The sequence below is a fragment of the Balaenoptera ricei genome, chromosome 9 (genome assembly GCF_028023285.1).
Source record: "Balaenoptera ricei isolate mBalRic1 chromosome 9, mBalRic1.hap2, whole genome shotgun sequence".
NCBI lineage: Eukaryota > Metazoa > Chordata > Mammalia > Artiodactyla > Balaenopteridae > Balaenoptera > Balaenoptera ricei.
Window position 1 is genome coordinate 27579422 of NC_082647.1, and position 23564 is coordinate 27602985.

Genomic DNA, 23564 nt, shown 5'->3' on the forward strand with positions numbered 1-23564 from the left:
CAAAAATATATTAGCTTAGATCTTTTGCAAGAAAAAGAGGCTGGTTGAAAAGGCAAGACTTCACCAAAATTTGGGTTGCCCTGATGAAACAGCCTAGCCTTAAAATAGCAACAAGATAACTGGTAAAAGCTGTATACCCCAGAAAAGGTCAGGTTCCTGGGTGGTTGGGAGCAGAGGAGGTGGGTTAAAGTATTGCCTCTAGAAAAAAGAAATTACGCCATGATGGTTGACTTTTTAAAAATAATATTTTGAGGCATGTGGTGGAAGGGTTAGAATCTTCTTCATGCAGCCACTGATGCCTTTAGAAATGAATTCCTATTTAGCAAGTTCTTTTTGAAATTTCAAATCCGGCAGTATCTTTGAAATGCTGCAACATTTCTCCTGCAAATAAAACTCACTGGGCATTTTGTGAATAGATAGAACACCTGTGATGCTTGGTAACACATCTTAGAGGAAGGATCTTTATGCAGTAAACTCTACCACCCATTGCTTTGTAGTATACAGCAAGGTGTCAACTTTGTTAATGCCAGGGCCTTGAATTGTTGCCTTTTCAAAATGTTTTCTCACGTGATAACTGTAGAATATGAACTTCTTTTCTTTTACAAATCTGTGATACAGAAGTATGTAAACAACTTGAAACTCCTAATGACTTTTTAAAGTACTTCTGCTCAGACAACCTGAAAATTGAAACGTGGGTTCCTAATCGTCCCTTTGCTGACATCAACAGTATCCCCTTGCTGAAGGTGAAACTCAATGATGTGAAGCCAATAGAAATGAAAGGACATAAATCCAATTCAGATAGTCTTGGAATACCTTGGTGCTCCCTTGTCACAAGCCCATTGTGTCATCTGGGAACATGAACTGATTGTGTTTGCAACACATGCTGTTGTGAACCCAGCTTTTCAGTGTGTGTTACCATCAAAACAGAAAGTTTACAGGAAAGTGCATGTGCTGTCAGGCCAAAGACCACTCAGTAATTTTAGCTTCTTGTTTAACCCAAGTGACAGATGCTTTCTCATTGAAATTTATTTTTTTAGCAAAACCAAAGTATTTGGTATTTTGTGTATTTTTTGTGTATTTGTGTATTTTTTTGTTTTATTGTTTTTTTTTAATAAATTTATTTATTTATTTATTTTTGGCTGCATTGGGTCTTCTTTGCTGTGTGTGGACTTTTCTCTAGTTGCAGAGAGCGGGAGCTACTCTTCATTGCGGTGTGCAGGCTTCTCATTGCAGTGGCTTCTCTTGTTGCAGAGCACGGGCTCTAGGCACGTGGGCTTCAGTAGTTGTGGCACGCAGGCTCAGTAGTTGTGGTGCACAGGCTTAGTTGCTCCGCAGCATGTGGGATCTTCCTGGACCAGGGATCGAACCCGTGTCCCCTGCATTGGCAGGTGGATGCTTAACCACTGCGCCACCAGGGAAGTCCTGTTTTATTGTTTTTTAATGATTTTTGTTTTATTGTTTTTTCTTTGTGCCTTTTTTTTTTTTTTTTTTTTGGCCTTGCCACACCAGGGCTTGCAGGATCTCATTTCCCCCATCAGGGACTGAACCCAGGCCACAGCAATGAAAACACCGAATCCTAACCACTAGACCACCAGGGAACTCCCCCAAAGTTTATTTTTTAATTTTCTTTGCACACTTTGGATTTCTTTCTTTCCTTCTTCCTATTTTTTAAAAAAATAATATTGCAGGAAATTCATTTTGCATGCAAAAAAAATGATGGAAAAGGCACAATTCTTTATAAAAAACATTTTGATCCAATGCAATGAAATAAGTTGTATGCATAAGTTTGCTTATACTCTTAAGGTAAGTATCTCCCAGAAGAGAAGCTCTAGCTTTCACCAGATTCCCAAAGCCTCCATGATACCAAAAAGATTAAGGACAATAGCATGAAATTATAAATATCTTGAGGTCAGGGCCATTTTTCTAACCTGCCTTTCCTGCAGAACCTAAGAAAGTGACTGTATTTAATACCCAGTGATGTTGGTGATTGGTAGTCATGGTTTTCCCTAAAGGATATTGACCACAGGAAACAGAGTTGGCTGAATGAACATGTTTACCTATGGATTTTAACTTTAAAACTGACTGCAAATTTTTATTCCTTATCAAGAGAAGGAGGAGACCTTCTTTATTAAGTAACTTATTAATTGGAGAAGGAAGATCTAACTGGAAGGATATAAAAAGAAAATTTATTTCCTTTGGTTGATACCACAAAATGGTGGGATAGAGTATGTTTCTTGTACTGTATTTCTATACTGGATTCAACAAAGTCAAAGCCTTTAACCATTAAAGTAAACTTCATTAGGGTATTGATATAGTTATTGACTGAATTATGTCCTCTCAAAATTCATATGTTGAAGTCCCACCCCCAGACCTCAGAATGTGACCTTATTTGGAGACAAGATCTTTACAGCAGTAATTAAGTTAAAATGAGGTCATTAGGGTGCATCCTAATCCAATATGATTGGTGTCATTCTAAGAAGAGGAAATGTTGACATAGACAGGGACAGATGGGAGACACAGAGAGGAGACAGCTGTCTACAAGCCAAAGAGGGAGGCCTGGAACAGATCCTTCCCTTATGGCACTCAGAAGAAACCAATCTTGGTTTCTTGGGCTTCCAGCCTTCAGAACTGTAAGAAAAGAAGTTTCTATGTTTTTTTTAAAATATATAAATTTATTTATTTATTTGTTTATTTATTTTTGGCTGCGTTGGGTCTTCGTTGCTGCTCACAGGCTTTCTCTAGTTGCAGAGAACGGGGGCTACTCTTGGCCGCAGTGCACGGGCTTTTCACCGCGGTGGCCTCTCTCGTCGCGGAGCATGGGCTCCACGCGCGCAGGCTTCAGTAGCTGTGGCACGTGGGCTCAGCAGCTGTGGTTTGCAGGCTCCAGAGCACAGGCTCAGTAGTTGTGGCGCACGGGCTTAGTTGCTCCATGGCATGTGGGGTCTTCCCGGACCAGGGCTCGAACCCGTGTCCCCTGCATTGGCAGGCGGATTCTTAAATACTGCACTACTAGGGAAGCCCAAGTTTCTATCGTTTAAGCCACCCAGTCTGTTGTACTTTGTTAAAGCAGCCCTAGGAAACTAATACAGATCTACAGAATAAATCTCAGGGGGCCCCAGGCAAAGACAGAGAATCCAGGCTAGGAGACCCTGGAGGGACGCTAGGCTGGGGCACAGAAGCAGATATGATTATTAATCCCTATGGCCACTGCCAAGGGGAAGGGGAAGCTCTTAGGACCTAACATAGAGCAGCAGCTCTGAAGTTCAAAGTTCTGAGTACCTTCATCATACATTAAATCTATTAGAGAATTTGATGCCTCTGGTGTAGGAAGCGTGTGTCTATTTAGTTCCTTTTTTCGCGCAGAGAAGTGTAAAATGTAAAAGCTCAATGTTAGACGCAGAGAAAGAGGAGGGCCAGTAAGAGCAGACTGAAAATGAGGAAGGCTTTACCTCACTGGACTTGGCCGAGCTGCTTCTTCCCAGCCTCCGGCGCTGCGCATTTTCAGTTGCTTTGCTCTACCCTCGTCCCACCACGGAGGACCGTCGGTGCTCCCTCGTCCCTCTCCCTTTACACACTCTCCCGTGGGGTGGTTTCACCCACTCTCGTGGTTTCAAATATCTAAATGGGCTTAGACTCCTGTTGTCCTTCAGGCTGGAGTTTGCGTCCTGGCTCTCCCTTTATATCCCAGCAGGTTCCTTTGGGAAGATTGCTCAGCTTCCTTAAGGTAGGAGTTTCTTCAGATAATAACAGTATTACCGTCACAGGGTCTTATGGAGATTCCATGAGAAATTGCCCATAAGCTCTGAGCACAGGCTTGGCCCAGAGCACGTGTCCCATAAATGAGAGCTAAAATAGAAGTCGCAACAATACGACAAACAAGCATCTGACGTTTCCTATGAACCAGGTACTGATCCAAAAGCTTTATATACATCAACTCATTTAATTCTCACCACAGACGAGGAAACTAAGGCACAGAGAAGTTACGTAACTTGCCTAAGCTCGGGTGGTCTGGCTCCAGAGACCATCTTCTCAAACTGTTAGGCAGGTTGTTTTTGACTATTATTGTTATTCATTGTTAATAACACTGCTCTACTCTCTCCCATGAACTTCTAAATCATATGGCTTAAAAAAAAAAGCACTTTATGTATAAAGTAGATAACCAACAAAGACCTACTGTATAGCACAGGGAACTATACTCAATATTTTATAATAAACTAAAAGGGAAAAGAATCTTTAAAAGAATATGTATATATATATGTAACTGAATTACTGTGCTGTGCTCCTCAAACTAATGAGACATTGTAAATCAACTAAACTTCAATAAAAAGAAAAAAAACAGCTGTCTGGGTACCGCAAGTCACCTCAGATAAAACATACTCAAAAGAGATCCCCAAATCTCCTCTCCTCCTGTGCCCCTTTCTCAGGAGTGGATGACACTGTGAGAAACCTGGGGTCACATTAGGTTGCTTGCTTTCCCTTGACCCTCCCACCTCCAGGCAATCAATTATTTTTTTTTAATTTTATTATTATTATTTTTATACAGCAGGGTCTTATTAGTTATCCATTTTATACATATTAGTGTATATCTGTCAATCCCAATCTCCCAGTTCATCCCAACCCCCCCACTTTCCCCCCTTGGTGTCCATATGTTTGTTCTCTACATCCGTGTCTCTACAAGCAATCAATTATTGATTTCTAATTCTATCCTCTTCTCTCCATCCCTAACACTTCCCTAGTTCAAAATGTCATCATCTCTGCTCTAGATAATAGAGCCTTCTAACTGGTTTTCCTGCCTGCAGGCTCCAAGAGTCTTCAGATCTAAAATACAAATCTGACCATTTCAATCCTGCTTAAAGGATTAATTATGTGTTCATTAGCATAGCCCAGAAGATCCCTCATATCTGACTCCTGTCTACCTTTCCAAGCTCAACTCCCACCTCCCACCAAGTTCTACTTCCCCCCGCACATCTGCAATTCCCAGACTCTCTCTCTCTCTCTGTCTCCCTCTCTCTCTTTCTCTCTCCCACACACACTCACACCATGCTGTTTTACAACTAGTATATTAGAGTCTACCTTTAAAAAAAATTATTCAGCTTATCTACTAAGAATACATAAAAAAGTCACTCACAGGGAAGGTATGATCACTCACTTTCCCCCCCACCATTTTCCTTCCTGCAAAAATACCCACAAAATTAACTTTCTTACTAGCAGGGGGGGAAAAAAATCACTTTTAAGTCAGTTTTATCAGTAAGCAAAATTGTTTAAAGTCATCTTTCAAAGACATAGAACCTACAGAACAATCACAAACCAGCAATATTATTTGTATAGTCTGTTTTTATCATCTTAATCCACATTTTCTATCTGAAAGAAAAACTGACTGATTGTCTTCTAGTGACATAAAAGGCTAGCATGTGACTAGTTATTTCTGTTTGCTGGAACCAAAAGTCTTCAAGGACATAGAGACTTATTGTTGAAGAAGCCCAGGGAATTGACACTGTTATCCTACTGCCACCTGCTGCTGAAAATGTGAAGCTTTCCATTTTGTTGTGAATGAGGCCGGGACAGGTCAATGTGATGCAAACTTCTAGTAGCCTATCTAAGCTTTCTTTCTTTGAATGTCAGTTTCTCCTTTACTCCATCCAAGCTACACTTTGAAAGTATATATAAAAAATTAAGTGCCCCGTGATCACCTGTGCCCTATGGTCAGAAAGGTCTCAGCAGTTGGCAGACACCCATGGTCAGATACTGTTGTAGAGTAAAAAGAAGGAATTGGAAGTGGTTCTAAGTTCTACGTGCCATGATGTTACTTCACCTCAGAATTTTATGGGAGGTCAGTGTTGTGTAATGGTGCAGTGCACAGGCCTGCAGTCAAACCACCCAGGTCTTCATTCCAGCTGTACCTATGGGACCTAGTCTAAGGCTCAGTTTCCTCATCTGGAAGAAAAAATAAACAAACATTGTATATAAAGCACATAATTAGGTGCTGAATAATAATAATTGGAAGCTCTTCTTATTTTTGAAGAGTTGTAAAGTAGTGGACTGACAATTTCAGCCAGGCCAGTTCCCAGCCAGTTCCATGGGGACCAGACATCACTAAAATGATTAGTCCCTGAAGTCAACTCTCACCTTTCAAGGATTAAACTTTTCTACAAGATACAAAAAGTGTATCTTTTCTCTTTTTGGCTGCACAATTTTTGAAAACATTTGTATACTGCATATGACAGTCATAATGTTTTTTTCCCTACTTTATAAAATGATTAATCTAGAAATTTCTTCTACCCATGGTCTTTTATTAAAACTTATTACAGAAAAAAAAATCATTCAGAATCATTTATTCCCTAAAAAGTATACAACTGTATGTTAACGCAAACCTATCCTGTCCCTACAGGTGTAATCTAAGATTAGTAAGTTGCTCTGGGGGAAGTACTATATTTCAATAAAACTATATGTGCTACCTTCTACTCTGAAGTTTGTTATTAAATATGTGCTGTAATTAAATGATTGGAAATCAAATAAGTAAACAAAGTTGTATTAACACAATGTGTTGAAATTTTATGGGCTCTAATTACATGTGTATCATCCCAGGCATCTGAAGGTATAAATTTTTTTCTGATAATATTTGTGCATCCATGTGATAGCACATTGTACTAGAAATAGACATTTTCTGGTTTTCAGTCAAATTAAACATATTTACGCCTTTTAAGTAAAGAACAACTATAAATACATTTTACTTACCCTATTCCTCAAATTGAAAAATTTAAAACCGATTTTAGGTTTCAAATTTCAACTCTAAGTCATCTATCAGAGGGAATACTCTGGAAAGTATATAAAGGCTTCAGATAAATGATGATCACTATCTGTCCAGTGCCTACTATTTTTATGACAAGCACTGTGCTGATTTCTGTTTATTTTCTCTAATCTTCTCAACAGCTGGCCTTCCAAGGTAAGGGAACAAACTCAGAGAATGTAAATATCTAGCCCAAGGTCAACAATTTGCAGATGGCTAAACTGGGATTGGTTTGTTCTTTCCCTATATCTTATGACCAAGGATTGGGCTTCCCATGAAAAACTATTAGAATTTTCTTTAAAGGATATCTCTTATAAAATAATTATTTGCCAAAATTTTATGAGGCTTTATGGCTGCATGAAAACAATGAGACTCAGTAGATAAATGAATTGGTAGCTCCTAGTGACTGATGTACTTTAAAAATATAACAGTGATAATCAAAGCTGAATGCCACGTTAAGAAATAAGAAGCAGAAGAAATAAAATGTTCTTTTTAAACCTGGTCTTTGGTTTCCTGTTTCATATTATAACCTGTTGATATCTGAAATGGTATATCTCAATTTTCAGAAATGGCAACAATCTCCTAAAAGTAGGCTTTGAGCATACATGAGAAACAAAACAAGGTTTATTCTTCAAAAAAAAAAAAAAGTCTTGGCAAGAAAAAAAGAATACCCTTTAACAAACTATGAAAAAATATATTCTTTACTACGTAAGAACCAAGTTCTTAAACCAGGATGGCATTTTCACTTATGGATGAACAATACAGAATTTGATAATGCCCAGTGTTGGTAAGGAAAATTGGCCCTCCCGTTCACTGTTGGTACAATCATTAATAGGAACAAACTTTTAGAAGAAAATTTTGCAATATCTCTCTAAGCTGAAATGTATATATCCTTTGTGTTAGCCATTCCATTTCATCCTGGCAAAAACATGCCAAGACATACGTGTACACAGGTGCTAACTACAACATTTTTGATAGAGCTGGGAAAAAAATCTCCAGAAAATGAAATGTCCATCAATAAGAACTTTCTAAAAAAATTGTCATGTTGTGGTATAGTGGAGTACAATGTGGTCATTACAAAATGTCCTGGTGTGGACAGACACCCAAAATATATTGTCACGTGGGAGAGCACGCTCTAGATGATTATGGACCATAGCCCAATTTGTGTTAAATATACTGTTAAATTAATTAAACAAGGAGGCTGTTAGACTAAAGTGGTTCTTAACATACATAAGCAAACCAAAAATCTAAGCCTGTAAGTGCCTCAGTGTTACAACATCAAGATACTAAGGACAACCAATCACAAACAGCCAACTAGGTATTAAGCTCTAATCAACCAAATATTTCCTTTCTTTGCTTCCGCACTTTCTCTATATAAGTCCCCTGATTCCTGTCGACAGGGCGCCCCTAAACACTTCAAGGCTGGTGCTCTTGGATTCTAATTGATTTTGGCTCAAATAAACTCTTCAAATTGTTCATATGCCTCCGTTTACCTTTTAGCAACATACACACACATTCGCTTCCTTACTCCCTGGAAATTTCTCGAATTATATAAAGAAACCATAACCAGGAGTTATCTCTGGTAAGGGAAGAGGACTTTTAATTTTCCACTGTGTAACTTTGTATTATTTTACCATGAGCAGCAATAACTTTAAAAGAATAAAAAAGATTTTTAAACCAATATAAGACTATACATGTTTCCATTAAAAAAAAAATTGTTGGAGCTTAAAAATGTAAAATAAGACTTTGAATCATCTTGGTTAGTTTTGCAGCTCTATCTCAACTCAAATATTAAACAAAGTTTAGACATAAAGAGACAAGTTCTGTAACAAACAAAACAATTTCCTTTTTCCTCACAGGAAATACAATGCCTCAAAGAGTTTGCATTTTTTCAAAAATTTTTACTGGAGTATAGTTGCTTTACAATTTTGTGTTAGTTTCTGCTGTACAGCAAAGTGAATCCATTTTACGTATACATATATCCACTCTTTTTTGGATTTCCTTCCCATTTAGGTCACCACAGAGCACTGAGTAGAGTTCCCTGTGCTATACAGTAGGTTCTCATTAGTTATCTATCTATCATAGTATCAATAGTATATATATGTCAATTTCAATCTCCAAATTCATCCTAACCCCCCCTTCCCCCCTTGATATCTGTAGGTTTGTTCTCTACGTCTGTCTCTATTTCTGCTTTGCAAATAAGTTCATCAATACTATTTTTCTAGATTCCACATATAAATGATATTATACGATATCTGTTTTTCTCTTTCTGACTGTATGACAGTCTCTAGGTCTATCCACATCTCTGTAAATGACACTATTTTGTTCCTTTATATGGCTGAGTAATATTCCATTGTATATATGGGCCACACCTTCTTTATCCATTCATCTGTTAATGGACACTTAGATTGCTTCCATGTCCTGGCTACTGTAAACAGAGCTGCAATGAACACTGGGGTGCATGACTCTTTTTTTTTTTTTTTTTTTTAGTTTATTTATTTATTTTATTTTTGGCTGTGTTGGGTCTTCGTTTCTGTGCGAGGGCTTTCTCTAGTTGCAGCGAGCGGGGGCCACTCTTCATCGCGGTGCGTGGGCCTCTCACTGTCGTGGCCTCTCTTGTTGCGGAGCACAAGCTCCAGACGCACAGGCTCAGTAGTTGTGGCTCACGGGCCTAGTTGCTCCACAGCATGTGGGCTCTTTCCAGAGCAGGGCTCGAACCCGTGTCCCCTGCATTGGCAGGCAGATTCTCAACCACTGCGCCACCAGGGAAGCCCCAATGACTCTTTTTGAATTATGGTTTTCTCAGGGTATATGCCCAGTAGTGGCATTGCTGGGTCATATGGTAGTTCTATTATTATAAGGAGCCTCCATCCTGTTCTCCATAGTGGCTGTATCAATTTACATTCCCACCAACAGTGCAGGAGGGTTCCCTTTTCTCCACACCCTCTCCAGCATTTACTGTTTGTAGATTTTTTGATGATGGCCATTCGGACTGGTGTGAGGTGATACCTCACTGTAGTTTTGACTTGCATTTCTCTGATGATTAGTGATGTTGAGCATCCTTTCATGTGTTTGTTGGCCATCTGTATGTCTTCTTTGGAGTACTTTTAAAATCTTAGTGACTTGTACCACAACCTGTAAGTATATAGCCCACTGTGGATTTGGCACATTCCAAACAGTGCTACTGCTTTGTAACTTCATCACTGTTGCTTCTTAAAGGAAGTCTGAGGCGAGGGGAGAAGGAGGAGGCAGTGACATTTGTTCAGGTGAGCCCAAGTAGGGCATTCAAGGACAACCACTCTTGGCTTTTACAGGGAGTTGAAGGCTAATTGTGTCTGCATCAGATGTTCTTTTCAATCCTGTGCAAATTAGAGTCCTCAATGGAATCACAGAATGCAAAGAATTCTAGTTCTTTTTCCTTATCGTTCTCTCCTTTTATTTTCTTCTCTCCCACCCACTATCCCCCACCTCCTTCCTTCCCTCTCTCTCTGATGGCAAGCAGAGGAGGAAAGAGAACTATCCAGGTTCTCAATTTTATTGATGGTTTTTGTTGATGGGTTTTCACATTCCAGTGATTAACCACTCCATATCAAATTTCAGTGTCATCAAAACGTCAGTATCTTTTGCAGGATGATTGTGTTGAAACAATCCTGGCAGTTTTGCATGTGAAACAGATCATGTGAGTCTCACTACTCTAAGCTGGGGTCACTGACAAGCAAGCTGTTGAGTCCTGAAATATCAATCCTAGACCCATGGTTGAGATTGCAGTTTGTCAAGTTCAAAGGAAACTGCCATTCACTGAGTATAGTTCCCTCCAAAACGACCTCTCCATGAGAGATGCTCCTTTCCAAGTTAACTAGTCTAGAAAACACACTTTAAAATGGGCATATTGTTCATTTCAGCTAACATGTAGACGTATGAACTTATTACAGAAGAACAAAGTATTAACAAAGGGAAAAGCAGTTTTGCTTTTTCATTTGTTCTGCGGTGCACGGGCTTCTCACTGCAGTGGCTTCTCTTGTTGTGGAGCACAGGCTCTAGGCGCACAGGCTTCAGTAGTTGTGGCACGCGGGCTCAGTAGTTGTGGCCTGCAGGCTGTAGAGCACAGGCTCAGTAGTTGTGGCGCACGGGCTTAGTTGCTCTGCGGCATGTGGGATCTTCCCGGACCAGGGCTTGAACCCGTGTCTCCTGCATTGGCAGGTGGATTCTTAACCACTGAGCCACCAGGGAAGCCCTGTGAGTGTTAATTTATAAAGGTGACTGAATGGTTACACAGAGGATCACGTGAGGAACACCAGGTTTTGGACAGGATGCAGAAGCAGGGGAGAACCTACGCCAGCCAGCAGCCTTATTGGCATCTCCTTGGGGAAGGCAAGGCAGGGGAGGGTGAACAGTTTAAGACTGGCTCATTTGAATAATTTCAGCAGGTTTTGAGCTGCAGGGAGGAAAACATTCTCTTTGACACTCTTAGGGTCCTTAGTTGGGTCTGAAAATTAAACTGACAAAGGCAGATTAACAGAAGAAAAGCATATAAATTTATTTAATATAAGTTTTATGGGACACCAGAGCCTTCATTAAAAATATGAAGACCCAAAGAAAACAGTTCGACCTGTGTATTTTTATTCTAGATTGGATGAAGGGGGGCAGTAGGGGAGAAAGATGATAGGTTAAGGAGTATGACGTAATTGTAGGGAACTGGGGAAACTTAGCAAGGCCTGTTGGTTTGATTCTTCTTGGCATCCCTTTGTCTTCAGAGGAAAGTCTGCTTCTTTCCTCCAGATCCACAGAGGACACCTTTCACATGAGGGTCTGATGATCTGTTTCAGGGAAGAAGGGTGAGGTGGGGAGGGGGTTAAAGTGACCTTCCGGCTCCTGCCGTTTTCTCAAAACTCCTTCAACTTAAAATATTCAATAACCAAGGTGCCGTATTTGGGGTAGTGTGTCCAGAACCCCATCAGGGCTATAGAGGTGCTCTCTAGTTGCCTGGGACTTGGCCCTGGGATGCTTAAGGCAGAGGAATATTGCCTCCTGGTGTGTAGAGGCCAGATAGAGGAGGTAGGACTCTGGATTGGTTAGTTTCCATATCAAATAGCATGTCTTTTGTTATCTCTAAGAATCAGCTAACCCTGGAAGGGGCAGTCCCTCCCTGCCAGAAAGGTGTTTTAAGATGTCAAAACATCCAAATATGCAGAAAATAAATGATTATTACTATTATTATTAAACAGGAATTTAGGAGTAAGATCATTTTCAGCATGTACCCAAAGAAACAGAGAAGAGTGGTGGGGAGCATTTCCAAAGTGAAAAATAATTTTAAATGAAGTGTTTTCAAAATAGATACCCTTCCAACAAAGAAAAAAAAATGGTAGCTAACCAACTGAATTACAAATGTATCAAGGGGGCTTCCCTGGTGGCGCAGCGGTTGAGAGTCTGCCTGCCAATGCAGGGGACACGGGTTTGAGCCCTGGTCTGGGAAGATCCCACATGCCGTGGAACAACTAGGCCCGTGAGCCACAACTACTGAGCCTGCGCGTCTGGAGCCTGTGCTCCGCAACAAGAGAGGCCACGACAGTGAAAGGCCCGCGCACCGCAATGAAGAGTGGCCCCTGCTTGCCGCAACTAGAGAAAGCCCTCGCACAGAAACGAAGACCCAACACAGCCAAAAATAAATAAATAAATAAATTTATAAAAAACAAAAAAAAGAAATGTATCAAATTCACTTTCAGTCCATAGTAATTATATTCAGTAATCATTGCAACATTTTTTCAACTTTTTCTTGAGCACCTATTCTGTGCCAGGAATTGTGCTATGTCTAGGATCCCGAGCACATGGTTGTGTGTTTCCTAAGGTTATCTGGAAGTGGGGTGGGAAGAATACAGGCCAGAAATCGCTCTAACATTGCAGTGTGAAGTTACATGGCAAGTAAATACCCTCACAGTCTTCAAATATCTAGTCACACAACAGTAGTATGTGCCTAACTGTCCTCTTCCTCAATAGTGGGTTAGACGCCTTCTAAAGATCAATTAATTTGCCAGCAACCAATTTATTAAAAAACTTGAGAAGTGAATTTTTAAAATTACTACTACATTACCAAATAAAGGTCAGCATTTTGGAAAGATTTCTCTTTTCGTGCCTTCTGCTTTTCATTTTGTCCTATATATTCCTGTGGGCTGTCATTTTCCTGTTAGTCATTTTTGTGTTTGCATAATGTTTGCATAGATTAAGAATCCAACAGTTAATTTTCCTAAATGGATATATTTATCCAAAGTTCACTGCCAAGAGCTTTTTTTTAACACCACTTCTCATGTCTTCATTACTACTTAGCACATAACCTTAAATCATTTTTCAGCATCTCTTAGTGAATGTCTGTTTACTTCCCACAATATTGAATATATCTATACAATAAATCCAATGGTCTATTTTATATCTATTCTCCATTCAAATTCACTTTCAAAAATAAAAGCATATATTCTCTCTAATAACTTTGGAACTGAGCCCTCTTCTGGGAGGGAGACAGGTTTTTTTTTTTGGTTTTTTTTTTGTTTGATAGAATTCGCCTGTGAAGCCATCTGGTCCTGGGCTTCTGTGTGTTGGAAGATTTTTTTTTTTTTTTTAATTTATTTATGGCTGTGTTGGGTCTTCGTTTCTGTGCGAGGGCTTTCTCTAGTTGCGGCAAGCGGGGGCCACTCTTCATCGCGGTGTGCGGGCCTCTCACTATCGCGGCCTCTCTTGTTGCGGAGCACAGGCTCCAGATGCGCAGGCTCAGTAGTTGTGGCTCACGGGCCCAGCTGCTCCGCGGCATGTGGGATCCCCCCAGACCAGGGCTCGAACCCGTGTCCCCCGCATTGGCAGGCAGATTCTCAACCACTGCGCCACCAGGGAAGCCCGGGAGACAGGTTTTGTATGATACTTGAGAGTTTAGAGATGCCATCTGCATCTAACAAACTAATTTCATATCTTTTGAAACTAAATTACTCAATTCCTTTAGTACTCTGTTAGTTAGATGAACCTGTGTTCTTACAGCGCTTCAGTTTTTATACTTCATGTATGTGCTGCGTCTATGGACAACTTCTGTTTACATGCCTAGCAGCCCCACCAGTGTGCAAGTTCATGAAGAGCAGGGATACTGTACTATTCTCTTTGTATTTCAGATACAAGCATGATCCCTGGCAAAAATACTTGATCTAAATGGAAACACAACTTTGCCCCTGCAAACCTAACCATATACAAAGTTGTGTATTACACAAAATATTCCTGCCAAGTCTCTTTTTCTATTTAGTGGCCTCTTTTCTTACGGGGTTCATGGCCAAGTCTGCCATGACAGAGGTCTACTGTTTTGACTTTCCATCCAACAACAGTAATACAGACATCTTCCATACCCAGTAAAAACGTATCCATCCCTTTCCCACAGACATTTACTGTGTTATTTCTAAGGCTAACTCTTTCCATGTATTATATGAGTCAATCCTCTCAAGAACCCTAAAAGATATATATTATCGCCATTTTATTAGAATAGAAGCTGAGCCGAGTTACCTTTCTCAGGCTCGTATAGCTAGTAAATGTTGGAAGTTGCCCTTATAACTGTCCAACTCCAAAATCCATGCCTTTTCCAATTCACCTTGCTGTCTCCATTCTTTCTAACTCCCAATCACCTGACAGCCATTTATGTGTACTGAGGAAACTAGTCCATACGTAGCATCCTTCCCAGATCATTACCAAATTGTCTCATTTTGTGGCTTACTTATGAAAACATGGCTTTGACAGTAGAATCATAATTGGAGCAGAGAATGAAGAGCAGAACTAAGGAAAAGGGCAGAACTAAGGAAAAGGGTAGCATTAGTTTGAGAGGATCCAAGTGGTTATGACAACTCCCACACTTAAAATTCTTTAGTGGCTCCCCATTGGCTTTTATTTGTTCAGCAAATATTTAGTGGGCCTACTAAATCTCAGATGCTATTCATTACACTGTGGATACAGCAGCAAGAAAAACAGACCAAACACCTGTCCCTATGATGTTTACATTATACGAAGGTGATGGGAAGTAAAAATAGAGAAATATATCATGCTGTGATATATGTGCATGGAAAAAAAAATGGAGCAGGTCAACAAGTTTGGGAGCATCTTCCTTGTAAAGTCCAAACTTCTTAGTGTGGTTTACAAAAGGCTTCAGTACATCATTTGGCCATCATCTACTGAATACCATTCTAAAACCACACTCAGTATTCTGTCCTACCGAAGTTCCTTTTGTCTCATGTCTCCATGTGAGCTAACTGCTATTCAGCCTTCAAGGCAATAGACACATCATCTCTTTCATGACATCTTTGAAATCCTTCTCTGACACCCTCAGATTCTTGTTTGTATGCCAGAGCATGCTGAACTATATTATAGCACTTCTCACACATTATGTTGTAAGTTTCCACTTTCGATGTCTGTCTTCTTCAAATATGCAACAAACTCACTGATGGCAAGAAGCATGCTACTTCACCTTGAATCTGTGACACTTAATATTGAGCCTGGCAAAGAATAAACACTCAATAAATGCTATATGAAGGATGTGAATGCTAAGATAAAATAAGGATTTTTAGGTACACAAGATTGTCAAATTTGACAATCAAGAATGAAAAGAAAATTAGAATTTTCATATATGAATTCTGAAGACATATTAAACCATGTACAAAAGTTGATGGGTTAATCACTTTTTAAAGGTTACCTTTTTATAAAACACAACTTGAACAAATTATCAAGATGAAATAGCTAAAAACCATAGTTACATGCTTGAGACAGACTAGTACGCTTAGAATATTACATTTTAAAAGATATTGCATTTAATATTTTCTTGACACTTTTATTACATATTAAAAACTACTTATAAAGACATTCACTTACAATAAATTGGCATTATTCAAATCTTCACTTTTATCAGAAGAACACTAGGCCTCTAAGTATTATAGACCTTACAATCAGTCTTTGGTAGAACCAAGAATATAATAGGTACCTCTTAGTATATACACATTCACAGTTTGTGAAATATCTGCTATACACATGGCAATTAGAAAATACAAAATTGGATATCATCTTACAAAGCAAATTCTATGCTATCTTATTTATCAAGAGTCTACTTTGAATTTCAAAAGTGAAATGTAGTATCAATGGATTTAGTAATAACACTCCCCTCACTATGATTTTGAAAATTAAAGGCATTGGTCACAATTCCTTGTTTATCAGTCAATAATAATTCCAAGTTCAATTTGATCATGAAAAAGCAATCTTTGCTCAAAAAATTAAAATACTCTCTTGGCCATGAGTTTTGATTCACATTTCAAATATAAAACTTTAAATATATAGGTATCATCAGTTGCCTAAAAAAATAAGCTAGCGAAACTATTAAATATAAAAATGTAAGGGACTTCCCTGGTGGTGCAGGGGCTGGGAGTCTGCCTGCCAATGCACGGGACACGGGTTCGAGCCCTGGTCCGGGAAGATCCCACGTGGTGCAGAGCAACTGAGCCCGTGCACCACAACTACTGTGCCTGCGCTCTGGAGCCCGCGAGCCACAACTACTGAAGCCCGTGCGCCTAGAGCCCGTGCTCCTCAACAAGAGAAACTACCGCAATGAGAAGCCCGCACACAGCAACGAAGAGTAGCCCCCGCTCCCCCCCGTGCACAGCAACGAAGACCCAACACAGCCAAAAAATAATTAATTAATTTAAAAATAAAATGTAAAAAATATAAAAACACAAAGAATGTAGACAGGAAGCCTAATAAGCACTGAATTTGTACTTTAATAGGTTGTTTCATTTTTCTTGTTTTGAATATGTAACTGACTGGAAGTGTTTTTCCATTTAACACTATGACAGCCCCCTTGGGTGTTGTTGGAGAGGGCTTCCACTGAACACGTGACTTTGAGGCACCCACGGAGATCTTTCCCAGGAACACATGGAGACACTGTGACCGTTGGTGTGGAGAATGAGATATTGCTGAAAGTGGTAGAAGATATCTCTTTCCAGCTAGAAGAATGACTCCTGGGTTTTAAGTTTAGAAAGCCATCTACGCAAACATCTTCAGCAATACATACATTAATAGTATGAATGTTTTTTATATCAACTCTCTTCTTACAGCGGATGTTGGCATAACAACTGCAGGAAAATTTTTTGGAAAACTCTTGCAGGTCTTTGAGTGTGGGTTTCCCATGTACTGTGTATTTTCCACCTTTCCCAGTTTGAATAGCAAAATTCTTTGGGTTCAGGTGAAGATAGTTGCTTGAATTCCAGTATTTCCTTGTACACACTCCTCGCTTTTGGCAAAGTGCTTGGCTACACATTTTGGCTGCTAAGGTGACGTTTATTATGTAAGGATTCAGTGTAGTCTTCATGTAATTGCCTAGGTTCATGCAAGATTGCTGTAAAATTATATGAAGATCAGGTTATTAACATCCAAGTTGGTTCATATGTGAATTAATTCACTACATTAAGCAATTTCTAAGGAAGCACACACACACACACAAAAAACCCAGAACCAGTAAGTGTAGGAAATGTTTTATCTTTTTTTACTTTAACAAGCAAGACTATTCCAACAGTTTTTTGTAACATTTGTAAGTTTCACATGCCATTTCATGTCACTAAATAATTGACCAGTTGAGGTTTAGTATACCCTAGCCTCGGTCTTCCTCAATAATTCATAAACTAATGGGGGTGGAAGGGGCAGAATGGTACAGTGCAGGTGGAGGGATTAGAGCATGGGCTCTGGAGTCCATCTGTCCAGATTGGAGTTACAGTTCCATTAATGGCTAGCTGTGTGAGCTTGGGAATCTCTTAAGCATTCTAAGTCTTAGTTTCCTATCTGGGTGACCTTGGACAAATTAATTCATCTGGCTGTGTTTCAGCTTCATCATCATACAATAAGGATAATTATAGCACCTACTTCATAGGGTTGTTGTGAAGATGAAAAGATAGAAAGTACATAAAAGGGCTAACACAGGGCCCCATATCATTGGTTAGCCCTCAATGTATAAATAGTATAAAGTACAAATAAATGTAATAAGTATCACATTTGTCAGACAAGTTTAGGCATTGGAAAGAGTGGTTTCTAAATTGCTAGCTCAAAACAACTAAACGGGTTCAACTGAGTATACATTAAATGTTATGTATAATTCAAGAATGGGAGAATTATGACAGCTTTTTTACAGATATACTTATTTGGCAGAGTATGAGTGATGAGTAACTAAAATGATTCATCTTGAAACTGATACTTTCTAAAACTGGGACTCCATCCTTCTGAGAACGTAGAAGGTAGTTGCTTGCTTTCATGATCAGCAGTCCCATGGAGTGAGTTGGCCGTGCTAGTCCTTCAGTAAAGATCAAAGGAAGTGGTGGGGGGGTGGGCAGGCAAGTTGAGGAACCTCAGCAGCTTCCACTTGGATCTACTTCCTGTTGCCTTCCTTGAGGTGGTGCCATCGACGGTAGGCAGAACAAGGGCCTTCCAAGGATGTCCATACCCCAGTCCCACGGAACTTGTGACTGTGTTACTTTACATGGCAAAAGGGACTTTCCAGATATGATTAAGGGTATGGATCTTGAGACGGGGAGGTTATCCTGAATTATCTGGATGGGCTCAGTCACAGGTCCTTAAAAATGTAGCTTGGATTTTTAAAATGAGCTGGAAGAAGGAAGACAAATTCACAGGTAAGGGAGACTCAACCCGGCATTGCTGGCTTTGAAGATAGAGGAGAAGGCCAAAAGGGAAAGAATGCGGTGACCTCTTGAAGCTGGGAATCGCCTTAGCCACAGCCAGTCAGAAAATAGAGATCTTGATGCTATAAACACAAGGAAATGAATTCTGCCAACAACCCAAATGAGCAAATGAGGGTCTTTCTGTAGAAAGGAATGCAACCCTGCCGACATCTTGATTTTACAGCATTAAGATCCATATTGGACTTCTGAACTACCGAACTGTAAGATAATAATTTTCTGCTGTTTAAACCACTGTTTGTTGTAATTTTTATGGTACCAATAGAAAACCTCTTCTTAACCCTCCAATAGCTTTACATGGTGTTTATTATACAATTCAACTTCTCTCAACTTGTATACAGCCTGATGGGGTGTAACCTCTCCTTGCTCTTGTACAACTCTCCATTACCCACTCGGCCTTAGATATACTAATTGTTTCACAGGGGTGGCAGGTTCATTTCAAACTGCACTTACTGTTCCCTCTGCCCAGAATGCTCTTTCCTCTCATTTTTAACATGGTTGACTCCATCTTGTTATTCAGATCACAGCTTTAATTAGACAAGAGCCTTCTCAGACACCTTTCCAGTCTACTTTCTTACAGCTCTCTATTTTAATTTTCTGCATAGAATTTATCACATCGAATATTTTTATTGTTTTATATTGTTTCTATCCCTCCAACTTTAACATAAGCTTCATGAAGGCAGGGACTATGTCAATATTCTTCAACACAGTATCACCGGTGCCAAGGATATATGAGAATTTATACCAAGATCAGATGACATTGGAATTGCCTACAGAGACAAGAACTAGGCAGGAAGAGGAGTAAAGGGATGTGAATGTTTTGAGCATCATTAGCTTATACAAGATGCAGTCTTTGGAAGGATCTAAAACTGTTTCTCTAAGACATAAAGCCTAGTTTATAGCATTTGTCAATACCCATGGTGTAAATACTCCTACCATGGTCAATTTTAAGCTACCAACCTGGAATCACTGAGTGCAGAATTGGGAATCAATTACCCCACCATTATGGTAGTATGGTGTGAAGTAGCACACCATTACACAATACCATTTCCACTTAGATAGATACAATAGGTGTAAATAACCTCAAAAGTATGGATAATAGTAAAATAAAGTAAATAATTGATACATTTTGAGTATTTATTATCAATACTTTTTGTTTTTAACATACTTAATTTTATTCTGAGCTTTTATAATTTAATTTTTAATAATGGTTGTGTTTAACAGTTCACAAAATTTCTGAATATTTAACAATCAGGTCTCATGAGCTGGGACCAGTAGAAGCTGGCTCTGTCACACCATTGGATCTAATAAGATGGAATGGAAGGAAATGGTTTGCCTACATTTGATAACAATTGTTTTAAATCAGTTCAGTCATTGCAAGTAAACCTGCAATTACCATTGTCTCGAGTTGTCAGTGAATCAGGAAACACAAGTAATCCATGACTCTATTGATTTCAAATGACATAGAAAAAAGAGGAATAATGACAGAATTAACATTCAAAACAATCATAAATTGGGAAAGGTAGCAGAAATATATAGAACAGAGTTCACAGGGAACAATTTCAAGGCAGTGTCATTAAGTAGAAAATCATCACATTAAAGTTGAAGGACTGTCCCTGTATGAATAATACTGAAGGTGATTTGAGAGTCATGGTAGAAGTACATGAATCTAAGATTAAAGTGCAATTTAAAAAAAATGTGACAAGTAGTATGCCATGCCATCCTACTAATTGGAGAATGCCTGATTCATTCCTCATCAGAGTAAGGGTAGAGTTCTCAATTCTGAAAATTAAAAAAAAAGGAAATAGTATGGGGAATTTATAAATTGTTCTATCGTAGAATTAACAGGATCCTTGAGAAAGGAGTTTGTAGGTTTGAGAAAACAACTAATAAAAACTAGGAATATTCTTAGGAGAATTATAATTCTTAAATAATTTTCTGACATATAGAAGATTTTTCAAAAGGGACATATACCTTTCCCTGAACTTATGTTTTTTATTAGTTCTCTTTACTGTTGATCAAACCAGAGACAACAGAATCTACCAAATAGGTAGGAGGACTCAGATTATCTTAAAAGAATTTCACAAATTTAAGTACCTTTATAAATGAAGGAAAAATATGGCTAGTCTATCTGAAGGACAAGATGTCAAAAGATCTGTTCTTAGAGTATAAAGTCTGTTCTCTGTAGGTCCTAGGATAAGACATCTGGGCCAAGAGCTTCATTAGACATTCTCCATGACACCTACATCACTAATATTTCCACATCCATCAGAGAAGGAAAAGTTCAGCTCCAACTCAGCAGTGTCCATGTGACAGTTTTACTCAGGCTTTGAGTCAAGAAGATTGAAGAGGTGAAGGATAAAGACCTCATACGGAGAATTAAAAAAGGATGAAAATAAAGGAAGAGAGAAAAGGTTTAGGTCATGATAGTTAACGGCTTTTTGAATGGAAGAAAATGCATTAGCAGAAAATGAATACAGAACAAAACCAACATTTTTCCTAATAAAACAAGTTTTACTTAAAATTTTACTTAAAATAGATACTATTAAATATAACCTGTGGAAAATAAAGAAGGATTCCTTTTCCCCTCCCTTAAGGAAACTTTGAACGATTTAGTAATATTTTCAAAAATTAACTAAATCCCAACTGCCCACACCCTGCCCCCGGTTGCTGGCCCCCATGGTAAACTGTCATTAAATGACTAAATAAATAAATAAATAAGTGCTTAATAAACAGTAATTGGGTGAATGGAAGAATGAATGAATACATATTGACTAGTTGAGCTTTTGAGAAGTGACACGGCATGGTATAGTAGAAAAAAACACCAAACACCACATAAGGAAACCAAGACTGTAGTCCTGTTTTTGTTACTTCTTAGCCACGCAGCCTAGGGAATTTCAATTAATCTCACCAAATTTCTGTTTCCTCACTGGAAAACAGCCTTACAACACAACCACATGAATGAAAGATAGTTTGACTTAGCCACTATCAATTGAGCACCTACTACTTTGTGCCAAACATAGTGCTTATTTTATTATTCAATCCCACAACAATCCTCAAAAACATTAAAAGTAGAAATGATTTCATCTATTTCCTATCAATTCAACTTACCCTAGTTAGGCTTAAGTTGAGACTTCCCCACATTATAATTCCAGAGGCACCTAGAGCAACGCTCTCACCAATTGTATTCACAAGGTCGCCCTGGCAAATGTGATAGAAAGAGTTAACAGGGAGGAATAAAATGAAAGTGTTATACATAGGACAATAACACCAAAGCCAAGAATGCTGACCCAACAATAATTATTTAAATATTTCACCACTATTTATTTCTATCTCTTATGCCACCACTGCCCTACTATAACAAAAATACAGATTTTCTGCTATTATTTTAATTACTTCTATTGACAAGAGACCAGGCCCATAAAAGAAAACTAGAAAGGAACTGAGATAATACATTGTCTATACTACCCAGTTCTCCATGACTGCTAAGACATTATATGATTACATTAAAAATGAAATATGTTCTTATTTTACATTCATATAATGATGCAGAACTACCTGGGTGCATATTCCTAAAGGTTATTAAAAGCTAAATTTCACTCCCTTCAAAAATTATGTTCAGTCCCACTAAACACCATTTGTGAACAATATTCCATAGCCTTCTTACCTTGATTTTCTTACCTGAGAAAGGAATTGAAAAGACACATCAGTAAAAACTGGACGGGCATACACAAAAACTGGAAGTGGGCTTTTAGCACTGGCTACTTTAGACATCCGAATGGCTTCCTGGACACGATTACGAACAAAGAGGGCAGCTTGTGGAGAAGATTTTAACTTGCTATTCAAATACATGGATGGGAAAAGGGCAGTGCTTTCCTTCCACAGCCAGTCGAGTGCGTCGTTTCTTCTTTTCTCTATATCCAAGCAACTTCCATTGTAACTAGGTTGGTTATAATTATGATTGTAACAGTCAGGAAAAAGATAATAACCCCATAAGTGATGTGGCCGCAGTAATTTCCCCAATTTTAAAGTCTCCTGCATGAAACTCTTTGCTGCCTTTTCAAATTCCACTTTCGCTATCTTGGCAGCCTCTGGGAAAGTAAGTTGTCTATTTTGTTGCAGAACCAACTCAATAGACTGATCCCTGTAAACGTCTTTAGGTTTCCAGTTTCTAGCCCAGGTAGGCCTCCAGTTTTCCCAGTCAATGACAGCCAAGCCCACGTTGTTGATTGGCATGTAATAGGAAATGTCTTTTTTAGCTTTGTCCAAATGCTTTTTTAAGGATCCCATCTGGGGGATCCCTCCGTACACACTTCTGCCTGTTCTTTCATCTATGTGAGGATAGTAGCCAAGTCTATCAGCATAAAATAATGTAATACATTTTCCTGTCACACCTTTTTGGGGGTTTCCTACTAAAGAGAAGAAGTTCAGATCTGGAGGCATGTCAAATCTTCTAGCACAACGGTCAGTTGGGGCATTCCAGGCCCAAAGGAAAGACATATTTGCAATAAGAGGGGGTGCCCTGAAATCAAGAGTCAAACAACATGGAACCAGAAGGAAGGTGAACACTGCCTGGGGTGCTCCACTGGACCCAACAAAGCTCCCAAAGGAGATATGTTGAAGCCTTAGCACTCCCATAACAAAGAGGAATGACTATGAAAAGCACTTATTTCTTCTACACACTTTGCTTTATCTAATATTTGATGCAAGATATAAAGACAGAAGAGAGAGAGTGGAATGAAGCCACTTTGATGGATAAAGAGGTATAATGATGATTTACATTTAAATATTCTTCTTCATGTTTTAGGAATGTTTTGCAAGTTGCTTCATCTGTAACTGGGAAAAAAAAGAAATGTAGAATATATTGTTACACTACATTTCTGTAACAGAGAGCATAAGCTTTACCAAGTTCTCAACTTTAAGTGCAGGGAGTCTAATTCAGTGTTTTAAGATGGAGGACTCCTGTGTTTGAATCAATAAAATTATTTTCTCTTATGTATGATACAAATCCTATAATAGCTGACATTTGTCTC

General features: G+C 38.9%; 1 protein-coding gene across 1 annotated transcript; it reads right to left on the reverse strand.

Moving 5' to 3' along the window:
* Positions 1–16565: 16565 nt before the first annotated feature.
* On the reverse strand, positions 16566–23169 carry SPAM1 (sperm adhesion molecule 1). The gene is made up of 3 exons (XM_059932663.1): positions 22213–23169; positions 21643–21732; positions 16566–17183 (listed from the first exon to the last, which is right to left on the reverse strand). The coding sequence occupies exons 1-3, from the start codon at positions 23167–23169 to the stop codon at positions 16566–16568; spliced, it is 1665 nt and encodes a 554-aa protein (XP_059788646.1).
* Positions 23170–23564: the final 395 nt, after the last annotated feature.

Excerpts from the sequence above, each read along its gene's own strand:
- SPAM1 (XM_059932663.1), bottom strand. The coding sequence starts at position 23,169 with ATGGGAGTGCTAAGGCTTCAACATATCTCCTTTGGGAGCTTTGTTGGG. Across the intron at positions 21,733-22,212 it reads CTTTTCAATTCCTTTCTCAG|GGCGACCTTGTGAATACAAT; the intron begins GTAAGAAAATCA and ends CACATTTGCCAG. Across the intron at positions 17,184-21,642 it reads TCAACTTAAGCCTAACTAGG|CAATCTTGCATGAACCTAGG; the intron begins GTAAGTTGAATT and ends ATAATTTTACAG.